Source organism: Mustelus asterias, chromosome 3 (assembly GCF_964213995.1).
Source record: "Mustelus asterias chromosome 3, sMusAst1.hap1.1, whole genome shotgun sequence".
Classification (NCBI taxonomy): Eukaryota; Metazoa; Chordata; class Chondrichthyes; order Carcharhiniformes; family Triakidae; genus Mustelus; species Mustelus asterias.
The window spans coordinates 148,001,126-148,019,147 of record NC_135803.1 but is presented as its reverse complement, the minus strand read 5'-3'; the positions used below and the strand labels follow the sequence as shown (position 1 = coordinate 148,019,147).

General features: G+C 48.6%; 1 protein-coding gene across 2 annotated transcripts in view; it reads right to left on the bottom strand.

Annotated features, from left to right (window-relative positions):
* Nucleotides 1-18,022, bottom strand: part of LOC144491702 (ubiquitin-like modifier-activating enzyme 1) — a 288,773-nt gene that overhangs the window by 138,854 nt on the left and 131,897 nt on the right. For both annotated transcript variants that reach the window (XM_078209895.1, XM_078209896.1), the window contains exons 19-20: nucleotides 7,261-7,450; nucleotides 4,810-4,898 (exon numbers count right to left, since the gene is read on the bottom strand). In XM_078209895.1, the coding sequence (XP_078066021.1) occupies nucleotides 4,810-4,898; nucleotides 7,261-7,450 (279 nt within the window). The remainder of the gene's footprint in view (nucleotides 1-4,809; nucleotides 4,899-7,260; nucleotides 7,451-18,022) is intronic.

Below are 18,022 nucleotides of genomic sequence, written 5' to 3'. Positions count from 1 at the left end.
CGGGACCAAGGTGAGCGGGGTGAGGGTTTCTGTGGTCAGTGAGGCAGACCATCACAAACCTGGGGGGTGGGGGGGATGATGTAGTTGCTGAGGGCATTGGGGGGGAGGGGGGGGAAGGGGGGGTTGTGGGCAGGATGCAGGTGTATCTGCAATGTGGAGGGGGGGCTACTTCCTGAGGGAGACACTCCATGGAGCACAGAGAGCAAGGTGGGAATCTTCCCCCCCGCCATTACCCCAGGGAGGCTGCCAGGTTTTACTGGGTGGTCTCCCCGTGCGGCAGAGGGTATCCGCTGCTGTTAAAATGCTAGCGGTGGCAGGAAGAGGCCATTAATTGGCCATGTAAGGGACCTCAATTAGCCATCCTCCATTTTCCCCACGACTGTTAAATTTCCACGGAGTCAGGAAAGTGACTCCATGCCCGCCGTCCCTCTTGATTCTCTAATCCCACCCCCCCAACCATCTCCCAAACTATTAAACCCCGCCCTGCACTTCAGAAGTAGTGGATTGCGGGAGGTGTTTGGAGATCATTGTGAGCTGGTCGGAGAGTCCAATCTGCAATCTTGGACCAAACTCTGCCCCGTAGCATTTTGCTCACATGACTCTCCTCGCAAAAGACAAAGATTGAATGCTCCTGTGACAAGGTGTGTCATAAATTCACTGATTTCTTTAATTTACTATTCAGCCATGGAGAGGAGCGTATATACATCTGGGGGTGACTTAAGACCATAAGACCATAAGACATAGGAGCGGAAGTAAGGCCATTCGGCCCATCGAGTCCACTCCACCATTCAATCATGGTTGATTTCAACTCCATTTACCCGCTCTCTCCCCATAGCCCTTAATTCCTCGAGAAATCAAGAATTTATCAATTTCTGTCTTGAAGACGCTCAATGTCTCGGCCTCCACAACCCTCTGTGGCAATGAATTCCACAGACCTACCACTCTCTGGCTGAAGAAATTTCTCCTCATCTCTGTTCTAAAGTGACTCCCTTTTATTCTAAGGCTGTGCCCCCGCGTCCTAGTCTCCCCTGCTAATGGAAACAACTTCCCTACGTCCATCCTATCTAAGCCGTTCATTATCTTGTAAGTTTCTATTAGATCTCCCCTCAACCTCCTAAACTCCAATGAATATAATCCCACGATCCTCAGACGTTCATCGTATGTCAGGCCTACCATTCCTGGGATCATCCGTGTGAATCTCCGCTGGACCCGCTCCAGTGCCAGTATGTCCTTCCTGAGGTGTGGGGCCCAAAATTGCTCACAGTACTCCAAATGGGGCCTAACCAGTGCTTTATAAAGCCTCAAAAGTACATCCCTGCTTTTGTATTCCAAGCCTCTTGAGATAAATGACAACATTACATTTGCTTTCTTAATTACGGACTCAACCTGCAAGTTTACCTTTAGAGAATCCTGGACTAGGACTCCCAAGTCCCTTTGCACTTTAGCATTATGAATTTTGTCACCGTTTAGAAAATAGTCCATGCCTCTATTCTTTTTTCCAAAGTGCAAGACCTCCTTCCATTGGGGAAGCACATTCCCTCTGCTGGGAACTCGCTGTGGTGTGGTGGGGAACAGGACTGCTGAGGTGGGGGTGGGAGGGGATAGGAGAATAGGAATTGCAGATGTGAATCTATGTCTGTAGGTTATTCTCCATTGGTCATGGTAGCCAGTGTTTGTGTGACCGGATGGACAGCACCAGTTTATGAGTTCAAATCACACCATGGTAAATCTCAAAATTGAATTCAATAAATCTGGTAGTTTGTACGCAACAGGAAATCGCTGCTGCCCCAATAATCAAAAGCCCTTCAGGACTAGGAACCTGCCACCCTCACCCCTATGTAGTCTATGACTACAGTTCCACCATTGTGTGCTATCTCTTAATTCTCTCAGGCACCTGATCCACTACTTTAAACATTCACTCCCTCCACCACCAACGCACAGCAGCAGCGGCAGTGTGTACCATCTACAAGGTGCACTGTGACAACTTGCCAAGCCACCTTTGACAGCACCTTCCAAAGCCAAGTCCTCTACCACCTAGAAGGACAAGGGCACCAAATATAGGGGAGCACCACCACATGCCGCAGAACACCCCCACATGCAGGGAAACACCATCAGATGTAGGGGAGATCAGCCAGATGCAAGAGAGCACCACCAGGTGTAGGGGAACATCGCCAGATGCAAGTTCCCCTCCAAGCCACTCACACCATCCTGACTTGGAACAATGTCGCAGTTCCTTCACTGTCACTGGGTCAGAATCCTGGAACTCCCTCGCTAACAGCACTGTGGGGCATTACCACATGTGGACTGCAGCAGTCCAAGACCGAAATCTTCTCAAGGGCAAATAAGGACGGGCAACAAATGCTGGCCTTGCCAGTGACACTTGAACAAATAAAAAACAGTTGGTCAAGAATAATAGTTCATATAGGATTACCAGTGAGAACCTGGATATCGGCACGATGTACTCCAGGTCACCTGACCTGCCTTCTGCGCTTCACAAGGTGAAGACAGCGACGAGAATTTTCTACCTGAAAGTTACTTTCAAATATAACGACACACGAGGTCGGGAACTGCGCTCCACCGAGCATTAAGCCCCACTCTCATTTGCTCTTTTAAAACCGCTTCTAAATTGGTTCCAACTTGATCTGTACTGTGGCCTAATTTCCTGCGCAAATTCAATCGATTTATAAATTTAACCAAAAACAGTTGTGGTTTTTGCAACCTTTAACCTCGAAACATCTGTTTAACCTCTGGATCAAAATGAAAGAGCTTAAACTGCCTTTGCAGGTTAATTGTGGGGACGTCGGAAGATTTATTACCTCGCCAAAAGGCATAAATAGTCCAGATTTGTGTTGGAAAGGATGCTGTCACACTTTCTATTTTAATAACAAGAGTTCGATATTTCTCCCCCCATCACACCCCTCTTAACATCCAGCCATTCCCAACATGCCATCTGCTTATGGGTCTGGGATGGCTTCACTGTTAACTGTGGACAGTAGATGGTCATGTTGGTTGGTCAGATGCGAATGACAGTGACCCAGGTTCAATTCCGGCCTCGGGTCACTGTCTGTGTGGAGTTTGCACGTTCTTCCCGTGTCTGCGTGGGTTTCCTCCGGGTGCTCCGGTTTCCTCCCACAGTCCAAAGATGTGCGGGTTAGGTTGATTGGCCATGACTAATTGCCCCTTAGTGTCAGGGGGATTAGCAGGGTAAATGTGCAGGTTTATGGGAATAGGGCCTGGGTGGGATTGTGGTCGGTACAGACTCGATGGGCCGAATGGCCTCCTTCAGTCCTGTGGGATTCTATGATCTGCATGCATACAGGAACCCATCGCCATCACTGAGTAATTCCGAAACAAGCTCTTGGCATTCCTGGCAAACATTCCACACCTGTTGACTTCCTGGTTGATATAGGTTTCCACTCTACCCTTATTGAGACTGACTCTGCTTGTCCAAGTCCAGAGAACTCAAGTGTGGGTATCTTGCCCTTCCCTAAGTATATGTAAAGGACACGAATAAATTTTAAAGTTTAGTTATTAATGTGACAAGTAGGCTTACATTAACAGTGCAATGAAGTTACTGTGAAAATCCCCTAGTCGCCACACTCCGGTGCCTGTTCGGGTACACTGAGGGAGAATTTAGCATGCGCCTTTAGGCCAATGCGACTAACCAGCACATCTTTCGGACCGTGAGAGGAAACTGGAACACCCGGAGGAAACCCATGCAGACACAGGGAAAACATGCAGACTCCACACAGACAGTGATCCAAGCCAGGAACCAGGTCCCTGGTGCTGTGAGGCAGCAGTGTTAACCATTGTGCTAAATGGACTCGAATCAGCTGGAACATCCCACATCTAGGACCAATCTCTTCATTTTGATCCTGGCTTTCAGGGTCATTTGGGGCAGTGTGGGAAGAATCCCAATGAATGCTGACTGACCATTCCTAGGTCAGTCTTCCGTGCTGTATTGGAACACTGTGGACTGGCCTGGAACCATACAGTCCTTACAGTGCAGAAGGAGGCCATTTGGCCCATCGAATCTGCACTGACTCCCTGAAATAGCATTTTACCCAGGCCCAGCTCCCCCCATCCCATCCCCCCTCCCATTTCCTGTAAACCTGCACATTTATCATGGCTAATCTTTTGTTTTGATTTATTATTGTCACATATATTGGGATACAGTATTATATTTTGTGCACGATAGTCAAAACATACTGTTCATAGAGTACATAGGGGAGAAGGAAAGGGGAGGGTGCCAAATGTAGTGTTACAGTAATAGCGAGGATGTAGAGAAAGATCAGCTTAATATATGGTAGGTCCATTCAAAAGTCTGATGGCTATCAACCTAACCTACACATCTTTGGACTGTGGGAGGAAACTGGAGCATCCGGAGAAAACCCATGCAGACACGGGGAGAACATGCAAACTCCACAGAGACAGTGACCCGAGCCGGGAATTGAACCCGGGTACCTGGCGCCATGAGTCAGCAGTGCTAACCACCATGCCGCCCTCGAGCAAAGTAGAATAATGATGTGGGAAATGCTGGTGTTGGATTGGGGTGGGCACAGTAAGAAGTCTCACAACACCAGGTTAAAGTCCAGCAGGTTTATTTGGAATCACGAGCTTTTGGAGCACTGCTCCTTCATCATGTTTCTGTCAACACAAGAAGAAGCCTACAAGTTTCCAAGATATCAGCGAAGAAAGATATAACTGACAAATGGAAGTGCTGCCCTGAACTCTCCGAAGAACCACAAGTAGGAAGGGCACAAGACAAGTTCAAGCTCACGATTCTGCAATAAATAAGACCAAATTTACCTTCTCAAAGTCAATGGGTTGCATTGCAGTTCCAGTAACATTCTTACGAGAGGAAAAGAGTTCTTTTAGTTCTGCCAAGCGCCCGTTATCTGAAACAGGAAAGAGTTAAGGAGGTGAGTTTGGAGAAAGTGAATGATATCGTACAATGCCGATAAAAGCTCCATTTTGTAAATGACTTCAAATGGCAGGAGACAATTTTTCTTCTTACAGAATAAGATCAGGAAAAGGGAAACAGTCAAAGCTGCTCATCTATTTGTGTATTTAAAGGGTTTAATAAGGTTCTTTTGGTTTCTGCAATCTGTCTGAAGTCAGCTCTTTTACTGCAAGCCTCTGACTTTTGGATTAAGGCGTTGGGTGAAATGTTACAGAGGGCATTAAATAGATTTTGTCAGGTTCCTGGGCTAGCGAATGAAAGACTCCATCTTGACAAACCACTGTAACTCGGAATTGTTTCTCCGAAAGTGACAAATATTTATCCAAAGGGGATTTTCTCTCAATATGAAAATGCATGACCGCACAAACACACACATATATCAGAGTGACACTAATACGAAGCAATCGCACTCCCAAGGCCATCACTGGAGCGTGTCTGCTCGACTATTTACACAGGCGAGCAATAAACTTGCGGAGCTGGATGGAATCTTTGAATCCCGACAGTTCAGAAGGAGGTCTTTTGGCCCATCGAGTCTGCACTGGCTCTCCGACAGACTGTCTTACCCCCTGCTATATCCCATAACACAGTAAGAAGTCTCCCAACACCAGGTTAAAGTCCAACAGGTTTATTTGGGTAGCAAATACCATAAGCTTTCGGAGCACTGCTCCTTCGTCAGATGGAGTGGAAATGTGCTCTCAAACAGGGCACAGACACAAAATCAAGTTGCAGAATACTGATTAGTATTCTGTACTAATAGTACTGGGATAGTAATCAGTATTCTGCAACTTGATTTTGTGTCTGTGCCCTGTTTGAGAGCACATTTCCACTCCATCTGACGAAGGAGCAGTGCTCCGAAAGCTTATGGTATTTGCTACCAAATAAACCTGTTGGACTTTAACCTGGTGTTGTGAGACTTCTTACTGTGTTCACCCCAGTCCAACGCCGGCATCTCCACATCATATCCCATAACCCCACGCATTTACCCTGCTAATCCCCTAACCTACACAACTTGGGACACTAAGGGGCACTTTAGCATGGCCAATCCACCCAACCTGCACATCTTCTGGGTTACTGGTGGGCAATTTAGCATGGCCAATCCACCTAATCTGCACATCTTTGGAGTGTGGGAGGAAACCGGAGCACCCACGCAGACATGGGGAGAACATGCAGACTCCACACAGACAGTGACCCAAGGCCGGAATCGAACCCAGGTTCCCGGCGCTGTGAGGCAGCAGTCACACTGCTTGCAAAATTAAATTTCCAGATCAAATTTACCGCAGGAAATAAAAGTGGGGAAAAGAAAGATGGAGTGCCCAGAGGGAAAAGGACACGACATTCCCATTATTCCACACTAGCTGTTCCGCTGTCTTCATGTCAGTGATAAACCCAGTGGAACAGGCCTCGGGAAACTTGAAGAATGAGAGGTGAGCCGATTAAAATGGATAAAGTTCTCAGTGGTACTGAATGATGGAACAGGCTCAAGGACCAGAATGGCCCACGGGGAAACACCCATTCCTTATGCTTTTATAATGGATGCTTTGGATAAGGAATAACACATAATAATACAGCAGTCCTCTCTTCTCCTGCGCTGTTACGATAACCTGGCATTCATGATAAACACAGACTTAAAAGGGAATTAGTTACTGGCTAGACACAGCCTTTTCACAAGGAACAACGGGAATGACTGTGCAGGGTGTGTGAGAGGACTGGGATTCCTGCGTCCAAACAAAAGGCAGAAAGAAGGAAAGCTTGGGTTACAACAGATCTAGATCCTGCTCCAGGATTGCAAGTGGGTGACTCCAGTCACAGTGAGGTGGGGAGGTGCAGAGTGTAAGACAGGGACCGGATACTGGCGGGGAATGGACTCCCGAGGCTACACATCTCCAAGCGGTCAGTTCTTTCAGCTCCTCATTGTAAGAGCTGGGGAGAACATATTTCCTGACTGTATTGCCAGGAAATGGACATGGGGCGGGATTTTCCAGTCACGCTCGCCCCAAGACCAAGAATTCCTGCCTGAGGTCAATGGACCTTTGCGTGGTTCCTGTCCTGCCCGCTACGACTCCCGTGGCGGACAGGAAGGGCAAGTTCCGCCCGTGATCTTAGCCCAGAGTAATAAACTTTTCAGAAATGCAGCCTCCAATGAGAAGTCCATACATTGCATCCCTTCTTTATTCAAATAAGAAAGAATAATGACCTACAAAGGGTTGGTTGGTAATAAAGGGCAATGGGGAAGGCGCAAATGTCTCCCGTACGTGCAGCTGATGAACACAAAGTGAATCATTAATGAGTAAACCCACCTGTAGAATGTTCAGCTGCCTCCATCTCCTCATCTTTGGTGTGGATTGTCACTCCTGATTTAGGGGTAAATGGAGGGACGTCAACGGACAGAAGTATCTGCTGGATTGTCACCCTGTCCCGAGACCCCGGAATGGAATAGATCTCCGCGAACAGGTTAGCCGCTGCGACAACGTAATCCATGTGGAGGCACTGTCAACACAAGAAGATAATCAGTCATGTGCACCCAATACATCACAATCAAAGACTTTACCCAGTCTGGCCTACACATGACTCCAGAGCCACAGCAATGTGGTTGACTCTCAGAGGCGATGGCCTCGTGGTAATATCGCTAGACTGACAATCCAGAAACTCAGCTAATGTTCTGGGGACCCGGGTTCAAATCCCGCCACAGCAGATGGTGGAATATGAATTCAAAAAAAAAAATGGAATTAAGAATCTACTGATGACCATGAAGCCATTGCCGATTATTGGGAAAACCTACCTGGTTCACTAATGTCCTTTAGGGAAGGAAATCTGCCATCCTTACTTGCTCTGGCCTACATGTGACGATGTGGAGATGCCGGCGTTGGACTGGGGAAAACACGGTAAGAAGTTTAACAACACCAGGTTAAAGTCCAACAGGTTTATTTGGTAGCAAAAGCCACACAAGCTTTCGGAGCTCTAAGCCCCTTCTTCAGGTGAGTGGGAATTCTGTTCACAAACAGAGCTTATAAAGACACAGACTCAATTTACATGGATAATGGTTGGAATGCGAATACTTACAACTAATAAAGTCTTTAAGAAACAAAACAATGGGAGTGGAGAGAGCATCAAGACAGGCTAAAAAGATGTGTATTGTCTCCAGACAAGACAGCCAGTGAAACTCTACAGGTCCACGCAACTGTGGGAGTTACAAATAGTGTGACATGAACCCAATATCCCGGTTGAGGCCGTCCTCGTGTGTGCGGAACTTGGCTATCAGTTTCTGCTCAGCGACTCTGCGCTGTCGTGTGTCGCAAAGGCCGCCTTGGAGAACGCTTACCCGAATATCAGAGGCCGAATGCCCGTGACCGCTGAAGTGCTCCCCAACAGGAAGATGGTGGAATTTGAATTTAAAAAAAAAAATGGAATTAAGAATCTACTGATGACCATGAAGCCATTGCTGCAAGAAAGGATGTCCCGAGGCATGGTACATTGGGGAAACTATGCAGACGCTGCGACAACGGATGAATGAACACCGCTCAACAATCACCAGGCAAGACTGTTCTCTTCCTGTTGGGGAGCACTTCAGCGGTCACGGGCATTCGGCCTCTGATATTCGGGTAAGCGTTCTCCAAGGCGGCCTTCGCGACACACGACAGCGCAGAGTCGCTGAGCAGAAACTGATAGCCAAGTTCCGCACACACGAGGACGGCCTCAACCAGGATATTGGGTTCATGTCACACTATTTGTAACTCCCACAGTTGCGTGGACCTGTAGAGTTTCACTGGCTGTCTTGTCTGGAGACAATACACATCTTTTTAGCCTGTCTTGATGCTCTCTCCACTCCCATTGTTTTGTTTCTTAAAGACTTGATTAGTTGTAAGTATTCGCATTCCAACCATTATTCATGTAAATTGAGTCTGTGTCTTTATAAGCTCTGTTTGTGAACAGAATTCCCACTCACCTGAAGAAGGGGCTTAGAGCTCCGAAAGCTTGTGTGGCTTTTGCTACCAAATAAACCTGTTGGACTTTAACCTGGTGTTGTTAAACTTCTTACTGTGTTTACCCCAGTCCAACGCCGGCATCTCCACACAATAAATGATGGCCAGCCAGCGACGCCCATGTCCCACGAATGAATACAAAAAAAAGTCCAAGCCAGCATGGGGAAGTAATTAAAATAGAGATACAACAATCAAAAAATGTGTATTTGTATATGCATGTAAATCTTTACACATGTGTACAAACCTACAGTCGTAGCATATGGAATCTCAGGTATGCGGACGACACCACACTCATACCAGAACGAAGAAAGAGCTGGAAACTATGGCAGGCCCAGTCAAAAGACACAGTGAATATTTTAAACTGAATATAAATGAGGCAAAGACGAGTGTTATGGCTCTTAATGGCAATGGAAAAGTCAAGATTGGAAGCACTGAGGTAGAAGCATTGGCCAACTTCAAATACTTTGGCTCAGTGTTAAGTGCCAAAGTTACAACCAAGAATGAGAACGGATGAGATTAGCCATGGCCTGGAGGTGTGACCAGTGAGTTCAGTAGCATCTGCAAGTCCAAAACCATCAACAGGAAGCTGACAAAATGCCCTGGGTTTTATTTGCTTGACTGGCCCCAAGCTCTGGAATTCCCTTCTGAAAATGTCTTTGCCTCTCCAACTCTCTCTCTCTGCTTTAAAGTTTATTTATTAGCCTTACATTAACACTGCAATGAAGTTACTGTGAAAATCCCCGAGTGGCCACACTCCGGTACCTGTTCGGGTACACGGAGGGAGAATTTAGCATGGCCAATCGGTCTTTCGGACCGTGGGAGGAATTTAGCATGGCCAATCGGTCCTTCGGACTGTGGGAGGAAACCGGAGCACCCGGAGGAAACGCAGGCAGACACGGGGAGAACATGCAAACTCCGCACATACAGTGACCCAAGCCGGGAATCGAACCTGGTTCCCTGGCGCTGTGAGGCAGCAGTGCTAACCACTGTGCCACCGGGCTGTCCCTTTAGGATGCTCCTCAATACCTAATTATTTGACAAAGCTTTTTGTCACCTGCCCTTATTGTTTTTTATTCATTCATGAGACATGGGCCTCGCTGGCTGGGCCAGCAGTTATTGCCCATCCCTCGTTGCCCGAGGCAGTTGAGAATCAACCACATCGCTTTAGTCTGGAGTCACATGTAGGCCAGACCGGGTAAGGACGGCAGATTTCCTTCCCTAAAGGACATTAATGAACCAGATGGGTTTTTCCGACAATCGACAATGGTTTCATGGTCATCAGTAGATTCTTAATTCCAGATATTTTTTATTGAATTCAAATTCCATCACCTACCATGGCGGGATTCGAACCCGGGTCCCCCAGAGCATTAGCTGAGTTTCTGGATCAGTAGTCTAGCGATAATACCACTAGGCCATCACCTCCCCATGTTTCTCAGTACGTGGCTTGGTGTTGAATTGTGCCTCCTCTGACACAAGATTAGGACTCATTGCTCCATTAAAAATGTTCCATAAACACAACTTGTTGTTGGATGTGTAGGAAAGAACGCAATCAGGATCGACAAGAATTGAACAATGTTAATGAGTCACACAGGTCTTGTTTTTATTGAAGGGTTGGGAAAGCGCCACTGCTTTGAAGTAAAGGTTTAATGGTTTCTTTGGGGAACATTGATGGCCAATCCTACACACCTAACAGGGTGTACACACAAGGAGCAATTCCAAAAAATACTGTACAAGGCAGGAATGCAGCACTCGAGCTGGGTCTATGAAGATTGTGCTCCGGGCCTCGGTGCACCGATCTGTTTGGAAGGCCTACGTCGTTAGGTTTGTCCACTTCCTGGTGTTCTGAGGCGGAACCAGGTCAGTGATGGGCAACCTGCGGTCCGGGGGCCACATGCGGTCCATCTGGGTTCTGAGTGCAGCCTACGAGACATTTTATTGACCGTTGCCAAGCGCAGGGTTGGCACATTCCCGGACCCGGATTCAATTCCGGCCTCGGGTCACCGTCTGTGCGGGATTTGCATGTTCTCCTCGTGCCTGCGTGGGTCTCAGCCGGATGCTCCGGTTTCCCCCCACAGTCCAAGGATGTGCGGGTTAGGCGGATTGGCCATGATAAATTGACCCCAGCGTTGGGGGATTAGCAAGGTAAATATGTGGGGTTGCGGAAATAGGGCCTGGGTGGGATTGTGGTCTTTGCAGACTCGATGGGCCGAACGGCCTCCTTCTGCATATAGAACATAGAAAGCCACAGCACAAACAGGCCCTTCGGCCCACAAGTTGCGCCGATCACATCCCCACCTCTAGGCCTATCTATAGCCCTCAATCCCATTAAATCCCATGTACTCATCCAGAAGTCTCTTAAAAGACCCCAACGAGTTTGCCTCCACCACCACCGACGTCAGCCGATTCCACTCACCCACCACCCTCTGAGTGAAAAACTTACCCCTGACATCTCCTCTGTACCTACCCCCCAGCACCTTAAACCTGTGTCCTCTCGTAGCAACCATTTCAGCCCTTGGAAATAGCCTCTGAGAGTCTACCCTATCCAGACCTCTCAACATCTTGTAAACCTCTATCAGGTCACCTCTCATCCTTCGTCTCTCCAAGGAGAAGAGACCAAGCTCCCTCAACCTATCCTCATAAGGCATGCCCCCCAATCCAGGCAACATCCTTGTAAATCTCCTCTGCACCCTTTCAATGGCTTCAACATCTTTCCTGTAATGAGGTGACCAGAACTGCGCGCAGTACTCCAAGTGGGGTCTAACCAGGGTCCTATAAAGCTGCAGCATTATCTCCCGACTCCTAAACTCAATCCCTCGATTAATGAAGGCCAGTACGCCGTACGCCTTCTTGACCGCATCCTCCACCTGCGAGGCCGATTTAAGAGTCCGATGGACCCGGACCCCAAGGTCCTTCTGATCCTCTACACTGCTAAGAATGGTACCCTTCATATTATACTGCTGCTTCATCCCATTGGATCTGCCAAAATGGATCACCACACACTTATCCGGGTTGAAGTCCATCTGCCACTTCTCCGCCCAGTCTTGCATTCTATCTATGTCTCGCTGCAACTTCTGACATCCCTCCAAACTATCCACAACACCACCTACCTTGGTGTCGTCAGCAAACTTACCAACCCATCCCTCCACTTCCTCATCCAGGTCATTTATGAAAATGACAAACAGCAAGGGTCCCAGAACAGATCCCTGGGGCACTCCACTGGTCACTGACCTCCATGCAGAGAAAGACCCCTCCACAGCCACTCTCTGCCTTCTGCAGGCAAGCCAGTTCTGGATCCACAAGGCAACAGCCCCTTGGATCCCATGCCCTCTCACTTTCTCAAGAAGTCTTGCATGGGGGACCTTATCGAACGCCTTGCTGAAGTCCATATAGACCACATCCACCGCTCTTCCTTCGTCAATGTGTTTGGTCACATTTTCAAAGAACTCAACCAGGCTCGTAAGGCACGACCTGCCCTTGACAAAGCCGTGCTGACTACTTTTGATCATACTAAACTTCTCTAGATGATCATAAATCCTGTCTCTCAGGATCCTCTCCATCAACTTACCAACCACTGAGGTTAGACTCACCGGTCGGTAATTTCCCGGGCTGTCCCTGTTCCCTTTCTTGAATATAGGGACCACATCTGCAATCCTCCAATCCTCCGGAACCTCTCCCGTCTCCATCGACGATGCAAAGATCATCGCCAAAGGCTCCGCAATCTCCTCCCTCGCCTCCCACAGTAACCTGGGGTACATCCCATCCGGTCCCGGCGACTTACCAACCTTGATGCCATTCAATAGTTCCAACACATCCTCTTTCTTTATGTCCACATGCTCGATCCTTTCTGTCCACCGCAAACCAGCAGTACAACCACCCAGATCCCTTTCCACCGTGAATACCGAGGTAAAGTATTCATTAAGCAGCTCCGCCATTTCTAACGGTTCCGCACAAACTTTTCCCCCTTCACCTTTTAAGGGTCCTATGCCTTCACATCTCATCCTTTTACTCTTGACATATTTGTAGAAAGCCTTGGGATTCTCCTTAATCTTACCCGCCAAGGCCTTCTCATGACCCCTTCTCGCTCTCCTAATTTCCTTCTTAAGCTCCTTCCTACATCCCGTATACTCCTCTAAATCCTTAACACCTCCTAGCTCTCTGAACCTTCTGTACGCCTCTCTTTTCTTATTCACCAGGTTCATCACAACCTTCGTGCACCACGGTTCCCGTACCCTACCAACACCCCCCTGTCTCATCGGAACGTTGTCATGCAGAGCTCCAGACAAACATTCCTTGAAAATCCTCCACTTTCCTTCGGTACTTTTCCCCAAGAATGCCTCCTTCCAATTTACCCGTCTAATTTCCTCCCTGATGACACTGTATTTCCCTTTACTCCAGAGAAACACTTTCCTAGCCTGCCTGATCCTATCTCTTTCCAATGCTATCGTGAAGGAGATAGAATTATGATCGCTATCCCCAAGATGCTCACCCACCGAGAGATCCTCCACCTGTCCAGGTTCATTAGCCAGCACCAGATCAAGTACAGCCTCTCCTCTAGTAGGCTTATCCACATACTGTGTCAGGAAACTCTCCTGGACACACCTAACAAACGCCTCTCCATCCAAACCCCTAGCCCTAGGGATATTCCAATCTATGTTTGGGAAATTAAAATCTCCCATCACGACAACTCTGTTATTCCTACATCTCTCCAGGATCTGTTTCCCCATCTGCTCCTCAACATCTCTGTTACTATTGGGCGGCCTATAGAAAACACCCAGCAACGTTACCGACCCCTTCCTGTTCCTAACCTCCACCCACAGAGACTCCGTAGTCAATCCCTCCACGGCGTCCACCTTCTCTACAGCCGTGACACTATCCCTGATCAACAGTGCCACTCCCCCCCCTCTCTTGCCTCCCTCCCTGTCCTTCCTGAAACATCTAAAACCCGGCACCTGAAGCACCCAGTCCTGTCCCTGAGACATCCAAGTCTCCGTAATGGCCACCACATCACAATTCGAAGCAGCAATCCACGCTCTAAGCTCATCCACTTTATTCACTACACTCCTGGCATTAAAATAGACACATCTCAGACCTTCAGCCTGAGCACTTCCCTTCTCCATCACTCGTCTAACCTCCCTCTTACCCTGTTTACATTCCTTATCTATTTGCGAGCTAACCTCCTCGCTCTCAGTCCCCTCATTTCGATTCCCTCCCCCCAACCTTTCTAGTTTAAAGTCTCTCCAGTAGCCTTAGCCAACCTTCCCGCCAGGATATTGGTCCCCCTGGGATTCAAGTGCCACCCGTCTTTTTTAAACAGGTCACACCTGCCCCTAAAGAGGTCCCAATGATCCAAGTACCCAAATCCTTGTCCCTTGCTCCAGTCCCTCAGCCACGCATTCATTCTCCACCGATTCCTGTTCTCACTCTCCCGCGGCACAGGCAGCAATCCCGAGATTACTACCTTTGCATTCCTCTTTCTCAGCTGTCTACCTAACTCCCTATATTCTCTTTTCATGACCCCTTCCCTCTTCCTACCTATGTCAGCAGTACCTATATGCATCACGACCTTCGGCTCCTCTCCCTCCCCCTTCAGGATTTCTGGGACTCGACCAGAGACATCCCGGATCCCTGCACCAGGGAGGCAAACCACCATCCGAGAGTCCCGTCTGTGTCCGCAAAAACGCCTATCTGACCCCCTCACCGTAGAGTCCCCAATTAGCACTACCCTCCTTTCCTTACCCTTTTGCACTACTGGGCCAGGCTCAGCTCCAGAGACACTGCCACCGCTGCTTCCCCCAGGTGGGCTGTCCACCCCAGTAGTACTCAGACAGGAGTACTTATTATTAAGGGGCACATCCACCGGGGTGCTCACCATCAACCGAGCTTTCTCCTTCCTCACTGTTACCCAGTTACCCTCCTCCCGTGGTCCCGGTGTGACCACCTGCCGATAGCACTGTAGGGATTCTATGATTCCGCTGATTGCTGTCTGCGTAGCTTTTTTCCTACTTGTCTGAGTGAAGTGATTTGCACGTAAAGCAAGGGCAAGTGAAGTGAGCTGCGTGCTAATTGCTCACAACATTGACTGTGAGAGCTGTGCTCTGAGTCCAAAGCATCAATATTTCTTTTGTTTTTCCATTTGCCGTTGACAGTCCTATGAATATAGGAATTATAAAGCATTTTGTATAACTTGTCATGAAATATTCCACATGTAGTAAATGTATTTAATCTCATTCATGGGATCGTGGTGAGCGAGCAAGTCCGATTTCAATCTTGCGGCCCCCTGAGATGGAGGAGGGCCACTCGCGCGACCCACTCACTAGCCCAGGTTGCCCATCGCTGGACTAGGTTCCGCTGGCTCACAGCCAAGGAAGAATCGAAAGGAACATGAACAAGAGGAGGACAGCAAGAATAGGTAGGTGCTACCACCACGGAGAGCGGATTGTCAAAGGAACCCAGAGCAGCAGAATGGATGAATCATAAAAATTAATCACACGGCTCCGAGACTGGTGAAGCCATTCAGCTAAATGATGGGACCTGCCGGCCGAGAGAGAGGGGGCGAGGAAAAACCGGGATGTTGGATTCAGGATTGCTGCAGCCAGCTGTAATACTTTAACAGAAAACACATCTGGCTCGAAAGCACATGCAAAAGGCATTTGGATTAAAGGACACCGCACAAACTGTTAAACAAATCCAGTTCGGAGAACCCACAGGGGACGGGGAAACTTCCCTCGCCGGCATTTCCTGATTTAACACCAGTCATCGCACTTCAAAGCAATTCACTGTCTGCAGGGCCCGATGTGACACTGTACAAATGCAAGGATTATTGGCGTTACAGCAGGGCACTCCATTCACCGTGTTTAGATTGCATCACTGGAGCAAGGTCAAATTATTCATTCAGCCACCTACCTTGAATTCATTCCCCAGGTTAGGCTAATCATCACCCAACTATTGTTCTCCCTGTTTTGGGAGGGCAAATATCTTTCCTCCCTTCTGGATTTACCTTTTGAACTTCTCTTGGGGCTATTTCTGTTATCCAATAAGTGTCTCGGGAACTTGTGACGGAGCTCTGTGGGCCGTTTTGAAGGTGCATCATGCAATCAAGACAGTTAACACTGGGCTGCTTTGAGCCATCATCGCCCACCTCCCCGCCCCCTCCAGCCATCACCACCACCACCACCGGGCCGCTGAGTTCCTCATCTTGGCCAGCTCACCACAGGGAGGCCCCAAGTGGTGGCCATGGGATTTCCACCTCCTCCCTGGCACGATGGCACAGCGGTTAGCACTGCTGCCTCACAGTGCCAGGGACCCGGGTTCGATTCCTGGCTTGGGTCACTGTCTGTGTGGAGTTTGCACATTCTCCCCATGTCTGCGTGGGTTTCCTCTGGGTGTTCCGGTTTCCTCCCACAATCCAAGAGATGTGCTGGTTAGGGTGCATTGGCCGTGCTAAATTCTCCCTCAGTGTACCCGAACAGACGCCGGAGTGTGGCGACTAGGGGATTTTCACAGTAACTTCATTGCAATGTTAATGTAAGCCGACTTGTGACACTAATAAATAAACATGAACTTAAACATAGAAGGAAAAAAGGTAAGCCTGATTGACACTCAGTTAGAAATGTCCTCCCTGGCGTCTGGTTCAGAGGTGTGCTAGTGAGGTTACTGGGGACCAGACAACCTTGAGAGAAATACTGAAGGAAAAAGTTTGAGGGATTTACACTCAAGTGTAAAAGAAAAACGCCCCAACTGTCAAACGTGAGATCAACTTTCCAAAAGAAAAGCACTGGGGAACATTGCGAGAATAATGAACCTGTGGTTTTCCTCAAAGTGTTGTTTCATGTGGGTGGAGCCACATTACACTCCTTAATAAATTAATAGCGAATGTAGAATGAGGTCATTGCAAATTCAAGAGAGCTGGATTCAGGCCTATCCTGAATTCAGACCGAATGACGGAAAGTGAAAGCAGAACCTCTGGAGAAAACCTGATTAATGAAAGGCAGAAGTAGATAACGAGGGAGTCAAAGGTTATGGGGAGAGTGTAGGGAGGAATGTGGAGGCGAGGGCACAAGATCAGCCAAGACCTCATTGAATGGTGGACCAGACTCGAGGGGCTGAATGGCCTACTCCTCCTCCTGATTGCTAGATTTGTATGTTTGATATCGGACTTATTTCCAGGCATTTGTGACATAGCTTCCTTTCAGTGAGAGGATGGGGGTATCTACACTTTAGATTTCACCATGAGTGTTGAAGAGGACAACTGCTACAAATAGCAGCGCGCAGAGTGGACTAAGAATTGCTCAGTTCTCCCTACCTAAGGCTCCAAAGCGCTCAATCGAGATATATGACTGGGGAGAATGAACACAGTTTGCCAGGGGCACAGTGGTTAGCACTGCTGCCTCACAACACCAGGGACCCGGTTATGATTCCCGGCTTGGGTGACTGTCTGTGCAGAGTCTGCATGTTCTGCCCGTGTCTACATGGGCTTTCTCTGGGTGCTCCGGTTTCCTCCCACAGTGGGTGTGTGCAGGGGGGACTGCTGGGGGAGAGGGGGGTGGGGTTGGAGATTGCGGTGCTCTGGGACGGGGGCGGGGGGGAGCAGGGAGGTCGGTGCTGGCCAGGAATGCTTGTGCAGGCCGTGATTGGTCGCGATTGGGCCGTGGGAGGTGGGGCACGGGGGGTGTGGCTGGAAGGGCAGCACTGCGGGGGTCCCAGGCTGGCCAGCGATTGAGTTGGTCAGCAAACTGCAGGCTGACAGTTGGGGGCCACTGCGCACGCGCAGAGACCTGGAACTGTCAGACTCTGGCATGAACCCTGCCCCCTCGAGCTTTTAATGATATTCACGATTGTGACCTCTGCATTGCACTGAGTGTGGGAGATTCGAGTCTGGACTCCCACTGAAAAAACAATCGTGATTTACACCAGTTTTCCTGAGGAGAATTGGGCCCAAAATGTTCAACGAAGGGGAGGCGATGGCCTAGTGGTATAATCGCTAGATTATTTAATCCAGAAACTCAGCTAATGTTCTGGAGACCCGGTTTCAAATCCCATCACGGCAGGTGGTGGAACTTGAATTCAATAAAAATAAAAT